Source organism: Apus apus, chromosome 3 (assembly GCF_020740795.1).
Source record: "Apus apus isolate bApuApu2 chromosome 3, bApuApu2.pri.cur, whole genome shotgun sequence".
Classification (NCBI taxonomy): Eukaryota; Metazoa; Chordata; class Aves; order Apodiformes; family Apodidae; genus Apus; species Apus apus.
Window position 1 is genome coordinate 6,326,396 of NC_067284.1, and position 18,686 is coordinate 6,345,081.

General features: G+C 40.6%; 1 protein-coding gene across 2 annotated transcripts in view; it reads left to right on the forward strand.

The window, feature by feature from the left end:
- Nucleotides 1-2,705: 2,705 nt before the first annotated feature.
- Nucleotides 2,706-18,686, forward strand: part of ASCC3 (activating signal cointegrator 1 complex subunit 3) — a 246,586-nt gene continuing 230,605 nt past the window's right edge. For both annotated transcript variants that reach the window (XM_051614470.1, XM_051614471.1), the window contains exons 1-3: nt 2,706-2,744; nt 11,203-11,344; nt 12,868-13,018. In XM_051614470.1, coding sequence (XP_051470430.1) covers nt 11,255-11,344; nt 12,868-13,018 — 241 coding nt within the window. In that variant the 5' untranslated portion in view covers nt 2,706-2,744; nt 11,203-11,254. The remainder of the gene's footprint in view (nt 2,745-11,202; nt 11,345-12,867; nt 13,019-18,686) is intronic.

Genomic DNA, 18,686 nt, shown 5'->3' on the forward strand with positions numbered 1-18,686 from the left:
GGCAAATTCTGTCAATGCAAATACAGGAAACATGACACATAGTGCAATAATCTTGAAATTATGCAAGCATGGACATGACCAAGGTACAGAAACACCATAGCTAGAGAAGACCCTTAAAATAATTATCTCGATCAATACTCTAAATCTTTTAAAATATTGTTGATGTTTTCTAAATTCAAGTTCCTTGTTGGATATTGTTGGATTCTGATGCATTTATTTTAAAAAGCAAATAAAAGGTCCTAGTTTTCTGAGAGGAAAAAAAAGGGCAAAATAAAAATGCATCACTTATTCCACTCACACAAGGTCACTTATTCATGGTGATTAACTCTACTAGCATTTAAAGAATTGTAGCAGTGGGGATTACTAAAGAATTGGGAACTATTTAATCTTAGGCTCAACAACTGAAAGAAAACTTGTCCAATACCACCCCAGAATCTTCTTAAATTACAAGAATGTGTATGATATTTCTATGCTTTTTATCCATACCCACGAAGCAAATAATGCTGTTGCACTTTTAAATACATTTAAGAAATTACAGATAATCATAAACAGAGAATAATAAGAAGCATATTTCCTATTCTAACTACATTGATATTCATCAGCACAGAAGCAGTATCATGCTGCTTAATTAACCTGAAAAACCCTGGACAAAATACAAGAATGCTCTGAAAATCGCTGTGTTAAAGAAGAGCAACTGGGTGTTAATCCTAGGTACATTCATATTTGGCAGAAGGTAACACAAACAGGTCGAGGTCAGAGAGCAGTGCAGAAGAACCAGTGACAACAGAGGTGATATATCCCCTTTATGTAGCCTGCACCACCTTAAGAAAAGGCTCAGGTCTCTAAGAAAAAAAATTGAATGATGATTTTCTCTGCAGCACTGGCCACGTACTTTCTTATGCATATTTTCTTCAGCAGTATTTTCTTCTGATACACTGTGTATTAAGTTTCAAGAACTCACAGATCACTTCCAGTATCTGTGTGACTTTTAAATAAGGTGTTAAAGGCCACGGGAACAAGATGACTGGAAAGAAGATGATGCTCAAAAGACTGTAAAAGAGATGAGTGCTCATTTGAATGACAGCAGCTTCAACACAGCCTTTTGCTGGCACTGCAGTTGTGGTCATGCACAATATGATTGCTTTGTAATCATGAGCAATAGAGAATTTTGATGTTTTCTGAGGAACCTGCATTATCCTTGCACAATAACATTGATTTAAAATTCCTCTCACAGTGTTGGTAACAGTGGCATCTGCAGACAGCAGTTTAGCTCTGAATGCTTGATACTCTCATCACAGCAGAGATCAACAGTGAGTCCAGGATGTCTGTCAGGTTCATCTTACAACTTCAATAGAGGGTGAATTTGTTGAATTTTTTTGGAACACATTGAGTTTTCTCTTGTCAAAGTAAAGGCAAGGTCATTCTAATTACTACTCCATTTATTTTCTGAAGTACATGTCAAGTAACTGTAAAATTCATGGTTTACATATGAGGTTTTAGTAGTTAAAAAGCAACAACAGAGTCAGTTCAATAGCCCATAAAGCTCAATGCATTTGCAGGCAATAATTCAAGTGTCACCAGCTGGCAGGACTCACAGTGACCATAAAGTAGGGCTCAGGTCTTGTGAGTACCTATTGTTCTCCACATGAAAAGACCTTGTTTAACTTGAAATGCAATATCGCTTAGTTAAGAAGCACATAAAGTCAGAAACACAGCAGTGAACTCACTCATGTAAATTTGAATGATATTTTGCAAACGTAAAATCAGATCTATTTCTTCCTTCCCAGGTTCTACAATTTTGGGCCTGCTTTACTGAAACCTGTTTCTAAAATTCCAGTGAGAGCTTTGTTGCAATCCTGGAAGGATTTGATACAAAAGACTTTTTTTTACACCTTCTTAACAGACCTCCCAGAGGTGCGACAGTCAAACAAAGGCCAAGACCCGGTGAGCTGCAGACTCAGATACTGAAGAACCTAAACCTGCCAAAAATGTGATACTATACAAAAGAGGATAAACAAAGGATTATTTAAGACAGACTGATGTGAGAGAGCACTTGAGAAGACAGAAATAAACCCTCCGAATGCTAAGTTATCCAGCTGGAGGCCTCTTCAGAGCCCAGTCGCGCTTGCATACAAACACCCAAGATCTCTGGAGTAAAATTATCTGACGTCGCTCGTTCTCCTTTCCCTCCTCTTTGCACAGCCAGGTCCCGAGTGTCATTTCCCTGCGTTGCCTTCGGGATGGGAAGCCCAGGAGCGCCCAGGAGCGCGAACCACGAGGAGCGGGAGGGCACGCCAGGCCCGCGGGGGGTGCGGGGAGCGGGACGGGCCAAGAACGAGCAGGGAGGGCGGAGAACCGCGGCGAAACCCCGTCCTGCACAGCCCGGGGCGCGGCTGGAACAGCCCAGCCGGGAGCCGGAGGGGGTGACGCAGGGCACAACTGGCGCGGCCGGAACCCGTGTCTCTACACAGGGAAGGCAGCGGAGGAGCAGAGTGGAGGGCAGGGCGGAGGGCAGGGGCACAGCCCGCAGGAGCGGAGGGCAGGGCGGAGGGCAGGGGCACAGCCCGCAGGAGCGGAGGGCAGGGCGGAGGGCAGGGGCACAGCCCGCAGGACCGGAGGAGCGAAGCGGCCCTGCCGAGACCGGACGCCCCGCAGCGCCCGGCCCAGCCCCGCCCGCTCGCTTTACGGCAGCGTCGCGCCGCGCCGTCTCTTGGCGGCAGCGCAACCGTCGGGCCGGACGGCAGGTGCGCGGCGGGCTGGGGGGTCGGGCGGAGCCGGGCGGGCCGTGGCGGCCCCCGCGGCGGGAGCGGCCGGAGCTCGCCGCGCTCTGGCACACGGGGCCGACGTTGCGTCCCGCCGCCGTGGTCGTGGCTGGAAGCGTGAGCCGCGGTCTGGCCCCTCGGCGGGCAGCGTGGCCGCTGGGCCCGCCCCGCCGCCGTGGCGCTGCGCGTCCTCCCGCCGGTGTCTGCCCGCCAGCCCTGGGCCAGGGGGGGAAGGCGGAGGGAGGGAGGCTGTTTCGGGGCAGCGGGGCCCCGGGCCTTGGCTCCCCCCGCCCCGGGCAGGGCAGGCAGGGTGCCTGGAGCCGGGCCCTGCCCTCTCGGTGGGCGCCCGAGCCCCAGCGCGCAGCTGGGCGGGCGGTGGAAGGTGGCGAATAAAGATTGGGCCCCGCTGAGCTCCCCTGCTGTTGCTGGTCTTTGCCTCGGTGTGGTCATTCAAAAGGGGATAAGGAGGCTGTTGTCAAGTGGGAAACGGCACAGGGGTGGGCCTGAATACTTAAAAGTGCTTACTGTTGGCAGTAGTGAAGGTAGAGAACTAGAAATGCAGAGCGAACAACCAGCGTGGGGTCGAGTGTTTCCCTTTTGAGTAGTACTTGTTTCATTTTTGGTTGGTAATGGTAAACTGACAGCCTTGCTTATAGAATATGTGGTGGTTTCTCATGTCCTAAGGCTTAGTATTCAGGTGTTTCAGGAGAGTGCATCATGTTGGAGTCCGAATATTAGTTTTACTTAGATTTTGTTGTTGTTTTTAATATGTTTCTGTAGATCTTTTTCAATCTTAAAGCTTTTAAAATAATTGACTGTGTAGTAGTAAATGGAACCTGTAATCTTCACTTTTGCAAAGAAGAGATGTAATGGTCAATTTTAGTTATTTTCTTAAGGATGAACCTGACTTTAAGTCTAGACAGTGAGTAGAATTATTATTAGAAATTCCAGAGAAGATGTAATAAGGGTTATGAATGTCCACATGGTAGGATGCAGAGATACATTTTTAGGAGGAAGGGTCTCCTTTTTGATGGTCTTTTCAATGGTGCAGGGTTGAGTTGGAGGCCTGTAGACAGTGGTGTTCCCCAGAGTTCAGTGCTGGGTCTGGTCTTGTTCAACATAATCATCAGTGACCTAGATGAGAGGACAGTGTATCCTCAGTAAGTTTGCTGATGATACCGAGCTGGGAGGAGTGGCTGGTCCTCCAAAGGGTTTGCTGCCATCCACCATGACCTGGACAGGCTGGAGAGCTCAGCAGAGAAGAACCCAGTGAGGATCAACAAGGGCAAGTGTAGCGTCCTGCACCTGGAGAGGAAGAAAAGCATGCACCAATATTGGTTAGGGGTGGACCTGCTAGTGGACCTGTGGAGACTCCACAACCTCTCTGGGCAGCCTGTTCCAGTGCTCTGTCACTCTCACAGTAAAGAAGTTTTTTCTGATGTTTATGTGGAACCTCCTGTGTTCCAGTTTGTACCCATTGCCTCTTGTCCTATCACTGGACATCACGGAGAAAAGCCTGGCTCTGTCCTCCAGACACTCGCCCTTAACGTATTTGTAAACGCTGATGAGGTCGCCCCTCAGTCTCCTCCAAACTAAAGAGACCCAGCTCCCTCAGCCTTTCCTCATCAGGGAGATGTTCCACTCCCGTAATAATTTCTGTGGCTCTGCCCTGGACTCTTTCAAGCAGTTCCCTGTCCTTCTTGAACTGAGGGGAAACCACAGGGAACCATATAGCTGCTTTTCTCAAAGTATCACCTTCTATTTATTGCCAACACTGAAAGCAGTCAGCCCAGGAAGGGAGGGCAGCAGGTGTTTGTTTTGTTTGAGTTTGCACACATTGTAATATCACATGAATGCAGCACTAGTTTCTGGGAAAGCTGGGGAGGGATTTTTACAAGGGTAGGAAGTGATAGGACAAGGGGTAATGGTGTTTTAACTGGAAGAGGGTGGATTTAGGTTAGACATAAGGAAGAAATTCTTCACCATCAGGGTAGTAAGGCACTGGAATAGGTTATCCAGGGAGGTTGTGGAAGGCCTATCCCTGGAAGTGTTCAACGGCAGGTTGGATGGGGCTCTGAGCAACCTGATCTCATGGGAGGTGTCCCTGTCCATGCAGGGGAGTTGGAACTAAACAATCTTTGAGGTCCAAGCCAAACTACTTTATGATTCTATAATCTTTGAAGTAATGTTTTTCAGTATGATTATTTACTGGTTCTCACTTTCCTTTTTTGGATTGTTGGAGCATTTTCATGTGTAGACACCTCCATTCTTTCCCTTTGTGTAATATAAGGTCAGTTAACCTTCCCAGATCAACTTCACTGATGTTTTGAAATTAAGTGTTACGGGAGACCACCTTCTGATGTTCTGAAAGGTCTTATGTACCTGTAAATTGTTCACATGGGAAGGCAAGTGGTTCAGTGACCAAGAAACAATTCCCTGGCATGGTTTAGAAGTGGTGCTAGAATGGGAGAGCTTGTTTGGGTAAGCTTTTCTTCTGGCCACCTTCAGACCTTCTGTGGTCTTTGATACAGTCATCAACTATAGAAGCACAATCAAGTCCTCGTGATGGCAAGATTATTTGTTATCACAGTTTGTATAATGTTTAAATGTTTGATTTGATCTATGCAGAATATATTTTTGAAGCAGACTAGCATGGCAGAGAAATACAGGCTCTTTCTGTTCTTGGTTTCCCGTTAGAGCTAAGAAGAAAGATAAAAGCTTTTATTACTGGTTTTCTGCTCCAGTAAGCCTGTTATACTTGCTGATTATTACTTGTAAAAAAATTCATTTGCAGATAGTTGCCTAGTTGTACCTCTGTGCAGTAACCTCAAGTGGTTTATGCCATTAAAATTTTATCGTGCATCTTTAGCAACTGCTATAAGCAATTATTTTACCTCCTGAAGCTGAACTGCAAAGAAGCTGGCAGTCCATCTCTGTGGCTGGTTGCAGTGGAGGCTTTATCCTTGTGTGTGTGCTTGTAGAGTCAAACTTGGGCTGCTGTTCACTAAAGGTATGAGTTACAGAGACTTTCTTACAACAGTGTGAACAGCTGCTCTAGCATGGTCTTGTCACAGCAGCTATACATTATGTGTGTATTGTTAAAGCAGTTATTTTTGCTGGAGTGCATCCCATGTCCTCTCATCCATCCTTGGTGAGAGGTAACATTACGTAGGTGCCATCATTAACTCAAAGGTTTTTTCCTTCTCTCGCCTATAGTTTTTCATCCTCCCTTTACTTAAATTAGATGTACATCTGTTTTTACCTTCCATAAGCCTCCTTCGTTTTCTTTAGTGACAAAACTTTTCTTGAACAGAGTACGATGAACCCCTGGGGTTGTTTGCAGCCTCTGTCGATGGCACAGTGTGAAAGAGAGAGAGGCACAGAAACCCCCTCCTATTAATCTAAAGCAAAAACAAACCTTCCCCCCTCCATCTTGTGTTTGTGGCTCCTGCCTAGTGTTTAAATGAACATACCTTTTATGCATATTGTAGTTGGATCTCCACATGTAAGGCAAGCCTTTAAGTTTCTATTCAAATCGAGATGCAGTTTGTCTGTCACTGCACAATGCAAAAATTTAGGTGATTTGGTGTAAAAATGCAGACACTTCCCTTAATAACTGAACTTACTATGTTCTTGGAAGATGAGATACTCTGAAAAAAAGGTGGTGTTGGTTGGTTTTTTTGTTTTGGTTTGGTTTTTTGTTTTGTTTTGGGTTTTTTGTGTTGTTTTTTTGTTGTTGTTTTGTTTTGTGGTTTTTTTTTGTTTGTTTGTTTTGGTTTGGTTTTTTTTGACATGAGACCCACACTTTGTAACAATCTCAAAGCACAGGTAAATTGAAGACGTCATTGGGCCAAGCTACAGGTTTGGCATCACACCAAAACAGTCTTGAGCATCATCAGAGGAAAGGCCTCTCCACCTGATGCTAGCAGAACAGTGTCAAGCAACTGGTGTTAAATGCCATGGCCAAGGTTGTGAGAGACAACCTGAAAAGGGTTAATACTCAATTGAATGCATGGCTCACAATTCCATTATTTGTTTTTTACGGGGTTTTGTTGGGATTTTTTTTGGTTTAGTGACTTGTATAATTAAGATCCTGAAACTGTCTGTTTTATAAATGATGGCACACACAGGCATTGTTATGTCTCCTCATTATGCTGAAGCAATTGTCTGAATTCTGGCGTTCACTGAGATGAGTACCATGTATCAGGCAGCCACTACTTTTTCCTGAGTACATATTCCTCAATCTTGACATCCCCCTTGCAAAGATTGACCCAGTCTTGACTGGAGATCAGCAATATACAACCCAGACAGCTTGAGAGAATTCCAGTGCAATGTCTGAGGCTTTGCCAGAAAATTAGATGTTGGAAAGTGTACATCTGTTACTACATCATTCAGCACTGCTTACAAAGACTCAAAATATGAACTTGGAAAATACTAATACTGTAGGATCTTGCTTTGGCCTGCTGTTTATGATTAATGTCCCAGACATTATTAAACCACTATTATCTCCCACTGTCAACTCTGATGTGAGGTGCTGCATTTGTACTCTGCATCAAACATATATAAGAAGTTTAAGTAAATAGTACAAATGTCCAGAGTGTAAAATAGCTTTTTCATCTAATGCTTTATTTTATTTCTTTAAAATGTCTGTGAGAAATACACACCAAACACTGTGTGGCTTTCTAAAATACAGAGACTTGAAAATAAAATACCAAGTTTACCTTTGTGTTAATGAAGCTGCTAATTGTAGCAATTTTTAAATCTTGTCACTAAAATTTATTGCTTCAGCATTTATATGTATTTATTTTTCTTGTATAGTAGTGTAAAGAAATTAAATGTGTGAAATCATTCTCTGTGTGGATATATTTAAAATGTTTAAATGTGTCCTCCTTGTCTTGCTGCTTTTGTGTTCAATTTAGGTCATCCTGTGCTATTGTTTATTTTAATGTTTTTTAAATGCTTTTAAAGTACAAAGAAAATTACTGCATTGGCCTTTTTTATGGCTTTATGGCTGGGATAGCTTCCTTTGAGTTTGAAATCATTCCACTTTGACAACTGAAAGTAAAAATGCCATTTGATTCAAGTACTATGTGGTCAATAGCAACTGCTATTAATCACCACTGTTTAATGCCTTTTTTCTTTGTAACATGCTTTGATTAAATTAGTAATCTATAATAAATTCTTCAGATTTTATAAATTAGATTTACATAGAGAGCAAGAAGCTTGTTAATAGTTTAAAGAAACCATAATCTCTCTAACATTTCAGTGGAGAAGAGCAAGAGAAGGTTCTGTTATTTCCTTATAGAAGGAAATAGGAAGGTCAAGAGTGGGAGAAAAGCTGAAGTAGTTGGTAAAAAAATAAAGTGGAAAATTTGGCCAGTGACCTTTGTTACCTTTGTAATATTTCTAGCAGGTTTTTTTCATTTTTCAAGTAAATGAAAAAAAAAAACAAAAAAACACCCCTGCTGAATTTATGATCCATGTTTATTGTTAGGTTTACTTTCAAACTATAAAGTTTGAATGGTTTCATACTTGAATTGCGAGTATAAACTGCTTCTATATTTGACTTTCCCTTATAAGAAGCCTCAGTATTAAAATTGGCTTGAACAGATATTGCCTCTTGTCTTCATAAAGCTTTAGAAGGGTGAATATTGATCTTTGCTTTACAAACAGAAGGTTAGTGGAAAGTTAAGGTTTTTTTAAAAGAGACTGGAAGTCTGAGATAGTGCTAGGAATTGTCAAACTTTGGTTCCTTTTCCTAAAACACATTAGGAAAATGGACACAAATTGTCCTCACTTGATTGAAAGCGGGGAAGAGATATTTTTTTACCAAGTAAAATTGCACTGATCTTAAGATTAAATTCCCATTCCACAAGATAAGATGGTACCTATTCTCATACCTTTTTCTCAAGGGGAAATGGGCAGAAGACTGGCAAAAGTTCATCTTGTGTCTCTATATGTGGATTTAATTGTTGCTGCCTTACAGGTCCTTGTTCCAAACCTGGCAGATCTTGGACTTGATCATCTTGAAGGTGTTTTCCAGCCTTAATGATACTATGATTTTAACGAGATCATTTGGTAGTACAGATATTTCAGATCAAGCTGCAGACGAACAGGTGGATTTCTGTCAAATCCACCCACTCTAAAGGCAGTGTGATTCTGTATCTCAATCAGCAGGCTTTATGTGAAAGTAGGTAACTAAATTTTCTTTTATAAATACATACAAATTTCCACTGCATCTTATATGCCACAGTATTTTGACCCAGCATTTACAGTTGGTTGTAGTATGTTGCAGAATAATAGTGGAAGTTGCTAATCTTTACCTTGATTTTCACATTAACAGTAAGAGTAATTGCACCTGTGCTATGCCTTTTAATTGATGGCTACTTTGGGGTTTATTTGTGATGCCCTGGTGGGGGTAGGTGTCCTGGACCAAAAGTGGTGGGCACGTGGAGTTTGTCTATAAATGATGTGCAGAAGACTCAGGTGGCTGCTCTGCCAAACCAGCCCCATCTGGGACCAGCAAGTTCTGAACTCACCCAGGCACAGGTGGAGCAGCATTTATTAGTATGAACTCAGCTGAAGGGCTTCAGGGCTGGGTTTGGCCACGTCTGCAGTGGGGGAGGTGTGCCCATACTTGCTCTCTGGGGTTCCAGGTTTACTATTTCAGAAAGTATTAATAACTCAATGAGTAAAGAAGAAGAAACACGCCTTTAAAACTTGATTTCCTAACAAATGGGCTTGCTGGAGATGTTTAAAAGATTGTGTGTGTGAAAAATGAATTTTTTAGAAGTGGGTTCTTACGTTCATAAATTACTGTGCATATTATTTTGGAAAGTAAAATTAAGAAAATATTAGTTATGTCATTACGTGTTATTATAAAGGACTGTAATCCTACAGAAAAAAAACCAACAGATATTGAGTGTAGGTCTAAAATAAATAGGCAAAAATGTGTGATCTTTAATAGTTAAGGTAGTGCTGTCATTGGAATAGTATTGGAGTCAAGTTAGAGTCCCTAAAATTTTAGACATGCTACCTCTCTTCTACGTGGTAGCTCTTTTCACCAGGGGCTACACTGGTTTGACTTCCCCTGAACATCTTAAAAGCAGCAGTGTTGCTTGGCTCTGCTTCTGAGCTTGAATCTGAACATGTCCTCTCTGTCTCCTTCACACTTAAAGGTTTCTTATTTCCACATATTGTAGCTTCATCATGATAAAATTTATCTCCAAAGTATCAGCTGTTGTGATAGCTTTTCTCAAAAAGCATCTTAATGCAAGGTGAGAAACCAAGCAGACCTGGCAAGTCAGTGATGTTTCTCTGTCTGGCTGGAATGTTGTATCTGGGTTTGCTTTTGCAAAGCTGATAGGTAAGATACAAATGTGGTCATTAAATGAAGAAAAATGTTAAGGGTAATTGGATTAAAGCAGGGAGTTTTGTACGGTATATGAAGTGGGGGGGGGGAAGGGAAGTAATTTTATTAACTCTGGTTTAAGTTATTTAAATTCTGAATGGCCGATGGTCTTCAGGCATGCAATGAATGATGCAGATCATTAGGTTTGTAATGGTATCATTAATTGTTTGAAAAAGAATCTAAATCTGTATCTACCTGCTATTATCAGAAACTGTAGCCGTGCATTTGAGTTCCTTAAACAATGCAGCTGTGGGCAGCTTTCAAAATTAAACAACTTCAAAAATAGTTTCAGTAAAAGGCTTGGAACAAGTACACATTCAGATGGAGAACAGCTGTGTTTTGCTGTATAGTTATGAGCCAGTTCCACAAAGAAAATAAGAACATGCAAGAAATAGCTTGTAGTCCTGGAGAGAGCCCCACGCTGTTTAAGTGTGTGTGTATACTCACAGTTGTGAGATGAAAACACCCCGAGGCATACTTTTTTTTCAGTGTTCTGGTATCCCTTTTATTCCCTTTATCTTTTATAATGGTTCAGTTTCCTGTCGTAGTTTTCTCCGCCTGTTTTGCTGGTTAAAAATGGCTCAGTGGTTCTCAAGAAGGATGCCCTGGCATCAGCTCCAGAGGCTGCTTAGGACCTGAAAGCCCCCAGTGTGGGCTGGGTCAGAGAAAATAATCTGGTAAATTGTAATCACTTACTGCTGTTGAGAGCTGAAGTTCAATTACATATATTTTACTATATAATTATTGTGTTAGTGGTGTTAAAGGAATAATTACCAATCATTGCTGGTAACCTTTAGGAAGAAGAGAGAAGAACTTGCTGAGACCTCTGCCTGTTACCGTGTCTTGCCCACTGCCCATGCCTTTCACCCACTGTCCATTGAATCTTGATTATGAGCATTTTGAGAGAGAATTTTTAAATTTATTTAATTGAAGTGCCGATGCTTGCTCCAAAAGGTCTTTCAAGCTTGTGATGCAAATTTGTATTTATGGCATAAACAAAGTCATGTGACTTATTTTGTTCTCGTCTAGGTGCTTGAGCTGGGATTTAATTTCTCATCCTATGGATCACTAAGAGCAACAGATGGCCTTGCCTCGTCTGACAGGCGCTTTACGCTCCTTTTCAAATGTCACTAAACATGAGGATTGCAGCGAAGAATTAGCTGACTTGACGGTAAAGAGTTTTTTCTTTTCCAAAGAATATTTGTAAAGTATTAGTGTGTGTATGGTAAGAATAGTTTACTTTCTTGATTTGCCTTGCTGTTTTACAGGAGTAGGCAAGAAGGACTGGGATTATTGTCTGTCATTGCCTGTGCATTCCTCCATACTGTCCTTGCTCAAAGTCAGATTTGCTGTAGCTCTGTGATTTATGCTGGGCACTTAAAGTCATCAGCCCCCTATGCAATGCAGAAAAGAACCTGGGGGTGCTGGTTGGCAGACAGATGAACATGAGCCAGCAGTGTGCCCAGGTGGCCAGGAAGGCCAATAGCATCCTGGCCTGTGTCAGGAATAGTGTGACCAGCGTGAGTAGGGAAGTGATCGTGCCCCTGCACTTGGCACTGGTGAGGCTGCACCTCGAGTGCTGTGTGCAGTTCTGGGCCCTCACTATAAGAAGGACATCGGGATGCTGGAGCATGTCCAGAGGAGAGCTACCAAGCTGGTGAAGGGTCTAGGGAACAAATTGTATGAGGAGTGGCTGAGGGAACTGGGATTGCTTAGTCTGAAGAAAAGAAGGCTGAGGGGAGACCTCATCACCGTCTACAACTACCTGAAAGGAGGTTGTAGGTAGGTGGGTGTTGGCCTCTTCTCCCAAGTCAGTAACAACAGGAGCAGAGGAAATGGCCTGAAGTTGCAGCAGAGAAGGTTTAGATTGGATGTTTGGAAGAATTTCTATACTGAAAGGGTGGTCAGGCACTGGAACAGCCTGCCCAGGGTGGTGGTTGAGTCACCATCCCTGGAGGTATTACAGAAATGTGTAGATGTGGCGCTTCAGGGTGTGCTCCACTGGCTGAGGTTGTGGTTTGTTTGGGTTTTTTTGTGGGTGTTTTTTGGTGGAGTGTGTGTGGTTGTCTGTGTTTGTTTGGGGTTTTTTGTTGTGTTGAGGTTTGGACTCGGTGACCTCAGAGGTCCTTTCCAACCATGATGATTCTGTGATTTCTGTGATCATGATGTGCTATATGGATAGAGTTGCTTGGCTATGTTAGTACAGCCCTGTTATTTCATTTTTCAGGAAGTTATTTAAGCTAGACTGGTATGTTTTTATCTCCCTTTGAATACGTAGTTTACCTTGGACTGTTGTTAGGGGTTTTTTAGAATAAATGTAGTGATACTGAATTTAGGTACTTTTTTTTTCCCCAAAACCTAAAAATGCATTAAAGCAGTTGATGTGTTGTGGGAGCCTGTAATGTGAAATTAATTTGGGAACTTGGGACCTGTAAGTCTCTTGAAGTTGCCATAGTTTGGCTTTACAGAAAATGCTGCCTTGGAAGGAGCAAAGTAGTGAGAGATTGTCTGTGTGTATCCTTTTCCTTCCTTATGCAGAGGAAAAATGTAAAGAACAGGTAGTAGGGAAATGCTTGCAGTCATTACTACATACTGACTGAGTGCAGTTGGAAAGACTTTTTTTCAATCTGGTGTTTAATTTTAAAAGAACGTCCATATACTCATTTGAAAAACCCAAATATTTTGCGTTTTTAGACTAAAAGATCAAAGCTACATGAACAGTTGCTGAAGTCTGATCTTACCTGGAAGAAGATAATAAAGTTTGTTGATGACAATTTGGACAAAAAAGAACACCAAACTGTAAATGGTGATTTAAAAACTATATTACAAGCTGCAAAACAAATAGGTAGGTTTTCTTTCTCTACTAGTCTAATAATAGACTGTTTTGTTGGGGGTTGGGGTTTTTTTCCATCCATTTTCTGCCTGCAGACTTTGCATGCTGGTATAATTTTAGTTCTACCTTGATGCCAGGCTTGCCCTGAAATATCTTTGAAACTCCAGTTAATCTGATGTGTATGTGCACAATTCAGTTGTATGTTTTGAAACATTATTCCGATATTATGTGGATGTTCTTGCATTTTAATAGTACTGTTGTGTGGTTTGGTTTGTGATCAATAGAAAGCAAAAGCAACAGCTGCTTTTGGAATGACAGTACTCCAAGAAAAAATCAGTCTTGGTGTTATCTGTGTTAATTCCACGTGATTGTATGAGGAAAAATTGGATTGCTACATAAGCAGATAAAACTATTTAAAGACATATATGTTTTCCGTTTGAAGTGTTTGATGTTGGGAAGAGAAATAAATAATAAATTTCACTCATGTGGAATTAAGCTTTTAAAACTGAATACACGTTATGGCAAAGAAGGTGGGAAAATTTAGTTTTGATTGGAAACTTACTTTTTGATCTACAGACTGAAACTAATTCAGCATGTGCTGTTAGCAGAATTAAACTTCATCAGTTCATAAACTGAGCACATGGCTCAACCTCCAGCTGTCACATATTTAAGAATTTTTCATTTCAATGTAATAGGCATATTTGCTCCTTTTCTGATTGTGTTTCAAGTAGCTTGAAGAGAACCCTAAGTAAAAGATGGAAAGAACTAATATGTATAAATATATTTGCTTTTTCTTTGGCATTACAGACCTTAAAAACTTTGGGTTTTGTTTGTTTGACATTGCCCTCACAATTCATACTCTTTTGCTAGTACTTAAAATATGTTTATTACTGTGCTGTAGTAGTAGAGTTAGGTTTTGGACACAGCTGTGATGGAAAGGGAAGAGTCCATTTTGGTACATATGGTTTAGAAATCTCTGTATGAACAGCACATTTTGGAGTACAGAAAGGTAAATGAGATTTCTCTCAGTACTCCATTTCAATAGCATACTACTGAAGTAATTTTTAGAAGTTATACTCTCTATTTTCTCTTCCATGACTTGATAAATTCAGATATTGATGGTTTAGGATAACGTTGGGATGTTAGGAAGATGCCAAAACAATCAGACCTGGAACAGGCACCGACATGGTGTTATGGGGATACTTGATCAATCTGTCCCATGTTCCCCCTTACTAGCAAATAAAGGCAGCCAACTGCTCCTCACCCCTCAGTCCTCCTGACCACAATGGCAGGTTTGAAAGATATGGTACAGTCGGAACAACAGGTTGATTTATTGTCTTGCTCCAGCTTGTGATCCCAAGTGCAGGGCTGGCTGTTGATTACCCCTAGACTGTCCAAAGGTGCCTGGAGCACCTGTTCTATGAAGACAGGCTGAGAGAGCTGGGGCTGTTCAGCCTAGAGAAGAGAAGGCTCCAGGGAGACCTTATAGCACCTTCCAGTACTTGAAGGGGGCTACAGGAAGCCTAGGGAGGGGCTTTTCGTCAGAAAAGATAGTGATAGGTCAAGGGGTAATGGTTTTAAACTGAGAGAGGGGAGATTTAGGTTAGACATTAGGAAGAAATTATTCACTCTAAGGGTGGTGAGGAACTGGAATGAGTTGCCCAGGGAGGTTGTTGATGCCCCATCCCTGGAGGTTTTTAAGGCCAAGCTGGACGAGGTTTTTTGCAGCCATGTTAGTGGTTCCCTGCTCATGGCAGGGGGGTTGGAACTTGATGGTCTTTAAGGTCCCTTCCAATCTTAATGATTCTATGATTCTGTGATTCTAATTTGCGTACTTTATATTCCCCTTTTCTCATTTCTTGACTCCTTGGTGCCCTTTTTGCCTCTCAAATACACAGTCTGTCTCTAATTACTTTTTCCCAGCTGCTTCCCAGTTTTGTCCCATATGTACCCATCCTAGGATCAACCTCACAGGTTGAAAGGGAAGTTTTTCAATGACAGGCAGATACAGGACAGCTTCCAATTATAAAAAATAATTTTATTATAATTTGTCACAGAAATGTGTAGAAGCATTCAAGTCTATTGTGGGAATATAATTCATTACTAATATACTAAGTATTTTTCTTTCTGTAAATCTGAACTTTAAAGTTAATTTCCCTTCATGTGATTCAAACAGCTCTCCTGAAGTGGGTCGTGTTTCTTAGCCAGGAAAATACATGGTTGCTTTCCATACTGGTCCTCATTTTAGGTATTGCAGTAATTTTTTGTAAGTAATATAACTGAAAATTCAGTATATGTTTTTGAGGAAAAGTTGTTTATCTGGAAGTCATTGAAAGATATACTTTGTATGTCTACCTTGTACATAAGCATGAGATTCACCCTAGAGAGGTGGATGGAGATTTAAATAAGGATGTGGTTCAGCACCAATCAGGCACAGCAAACAGAGATTGGACAGTGTCATTTTCCTTTCATCTGAATATTTATGTCCATAACAAGCAACTTAGAATAAGGGGAGATCATGTGCATAGTTGTTCTGAATGTCCACTGAGGTGTAGTTCAATCATAAGGGCTGCTGGAGTAAAATGTTAGTTAAGTTAGGATTGAAAAAAATATGATGACTATAAAGTCTGTAATATGACCATATGTTGTGCGGAGCAAGTAGCAAATAAAGTCTGATGGTGGAAAAACATTTATAAGCAAAATAAGTATTTTCCATTCTTAGCTCTGAATGTTGTATGTGAAAGTAATTTGGCAGATTTGAGTTTTCTGTGTTAGTGACAGGAATTACTATTAGTTGTGTTTGTTTTGGGTTTTTGTTGTTGTTGTTGGTTGTTTTTTATTTCCACTTTTTGCCAAAGATAGCTTCAAAAACTTTCAATATATATATATATTTGTTTTTTCCAGACTTTAATAGCAGGGCCATTATGGTGGGTAGGTAGAGCAAATTGTAAGACGTGAAAGTAATAGTAGTAAATTTTTGTTTGGTGGAGTGGAGAGAGCAAGCCAAATGAAAGCAAATGCATGATTATTTAGTTAAAGTTAAAAAAAAAAAAAATCAGCTTTGACACTTCTGACTAAAGATGTGTAATGTTGTAGAGACACAAACCAGAATGGAATGCAGTGACAGGATTACAAACTGCACTAACAGTAGATGTTCCAGTCATCATCAGAAATGGATAATAGGGAAAGGGAGTTGCTCATATGCCTTTTTAGCTTAATTTCAAGGGAATGAAATCTAAGCCTAGGCAACAGTACTGTAATATTGATTTACTTTATGAGGAAAATGTCACTGAAATTTTCTGATTGGCTTAAAAACAAAAAAGGTGAGAGTAGCTTCAATTAGTGAGTCTCTTGCCATCTTGGCTGGCTTATTATATTCAGAGGGGAAGGGTAGTATTTTCTCAGAAGATGCTTCCATGAATAGGAGATGCTGATTATAAAGGAGAATTAGCACATAATATACCCAGGAGACTTTTCTCAAATCCTTCAGTGCAGTTGTTCTTTTAATTTAGTAATGTGTACTTCTGTTCTGACACAAGTGATCTTAAATAATGATGTGTATTTGTATGTTAGTAATATAAGAGTGAGGTTCATGCAGCCAAACTTAGGCCTGTACGTTTTCAGATGTTGGGGTTTTTTTGTCCTATGATTCCTATATAGCTAATGTTGAGAGAGAGGCTGAGCCACATTTTTCCTTTGAGATAACTTTACACATATATGTCTATGTGTGTGTATATATATACACACAGAGAGATTTACAAATACATTACATATGTTGGTATGTAATTATTCTGTATGTATCACCTCCAATCCACTACATGAACTTTTCAGCTTTTCAGAGTACATCATAGGGAAGAAGAGAAATACTTATTTTTTAGGTACCTACATTTATGTGTTATATTTGTAGTTACTCAGCCTTGTTCCATCTGCTTATGCTGAATTTCTTTTGCTTTGTCCTCTTAGACAGTGGGGACAAAAAGCCTTGCTTTTGCTAGAGTTGAACCTAACTTACTTTGAATCAGGTCACAAGTAACAATGCCACAGTAATTTAAAAATCTTCCCACTGATTTCAGGAAGTTTTTCAAAAGACAGAAAACAGGGACATAGTAGAGCAAATGCATAAGCCCATAGCTACTCTACTCTGCTCTCATAAGACCACATCTAGAGTATTGTGCCCAGTTCTGGGCTCCCCAGTTCAAGAGGGACAGAGATATACTGGAAAGAGTCCATGGGAGGCTATGAGGATGGTTAGGGGACTGGAACATCTGTCGTATGAAGAAAGGCTAAGATACCTGGGGCTGTTTAGTCTTGAGAAGACTAAGAAGGGACCTTATAAATGTCTATAAATATCCGAAGGGTGGATGTCAAGCATGGGCCAGTCTCTTTTCAGTGGTGCCCTGTGATAGGATGAGGGGAAACAGCACCAAGTTGCAACACAGGAAATTCCACCTCAACATAAGGAAAAATAACTTTACTGTGACAGAGCCCTGGGACAGGCTGCCCAGAGAGGTTGTGGAGTCTCCTTCTCTGGAGACTTTCAAGACCTGTCTGGACACGTTCCTGTGTGATCTGCCCTGGATGTTCCTCCTGCATCAGGGAGGTTGGACTTGAACTTCAGAGGTCCCTTCCAAACCCTATGATTCTATGATAGCTGGATAACAGAGGTGTAGAGGGGCAGGCACAAGACAGTTTTGATTACTGACAAGAGGACAGCCGCAGAGAACAGCCACATTTGCTATGCCAGAAGTGTCTTCGGGGGTTTTGAAAAATGAATAATGTTGCTTTTAAAATAACGAGGTTTTTTTAACAGTTCTTTTGAATTAGCCACAGCAGGGGTTAATCACCAGTGTTATCCTGTAAATCACACTGGTCTCTGCTGGAGTGCCACTATTTGATCCTGATAAAACTATAGAATTGGTTGGATACAGAAATCTTGACAGTAGCTACGTGTAAATCTCTTCAGTAAGGTTTTAAGATGTTTTAAAATGATGAAATCTTGTCAGAAAGAACAACAATTAGAATGATAATTCTACTAAAAATGTTGGAGTAACCTACCCCACTTTTTAGAACATTTCTTTAAACATAAAATCTGTATGTTGTCCTCATATAAAATAAAACAACTTGCAGTATTCTGGCTTGTTTTGACATTTTGGGTCATCATATGTTGTTTTTGCTTGTTTTCCTTGAGCAGCTTTGCAAATTTTTGTGTGAGAGTCAAATTCATGCTTTTCTGTAATATAAATATATTTTTTATTTTTGTAATTCAATATTTAATAAATATAACTTAAAATTCATGCCGTTATTTGCTGTAATTCCTTTGGGCAATTTTTCTAATGAACACACATTCTGTAGTAGTTCTACTGAGAATTACTACATTCTAAAGCTAAGTTCTGTCATTTAGTGTGTTATGAATATTCAGCTTAGGCAGTGAATAAACATTGATACAAAGTGCAAATTTGTTAACTTTAAAAAGCTCATAAATATATAATTGTGAGTTTCAGACCTCAGGCAAGTTTTTTCTCTTACTTGTAAAAATAAGAAAGCACTGGTAATCCTTAATATTAATTTCTAGTAAGGAGAAGAATAATAAAGACAGATGCTTTATGATGATACACCTTTTGTAATTCAGTGCCTTGCAACATTTGCTACTTGTTGTTATGGTCTTTGTTTCATATCTCTG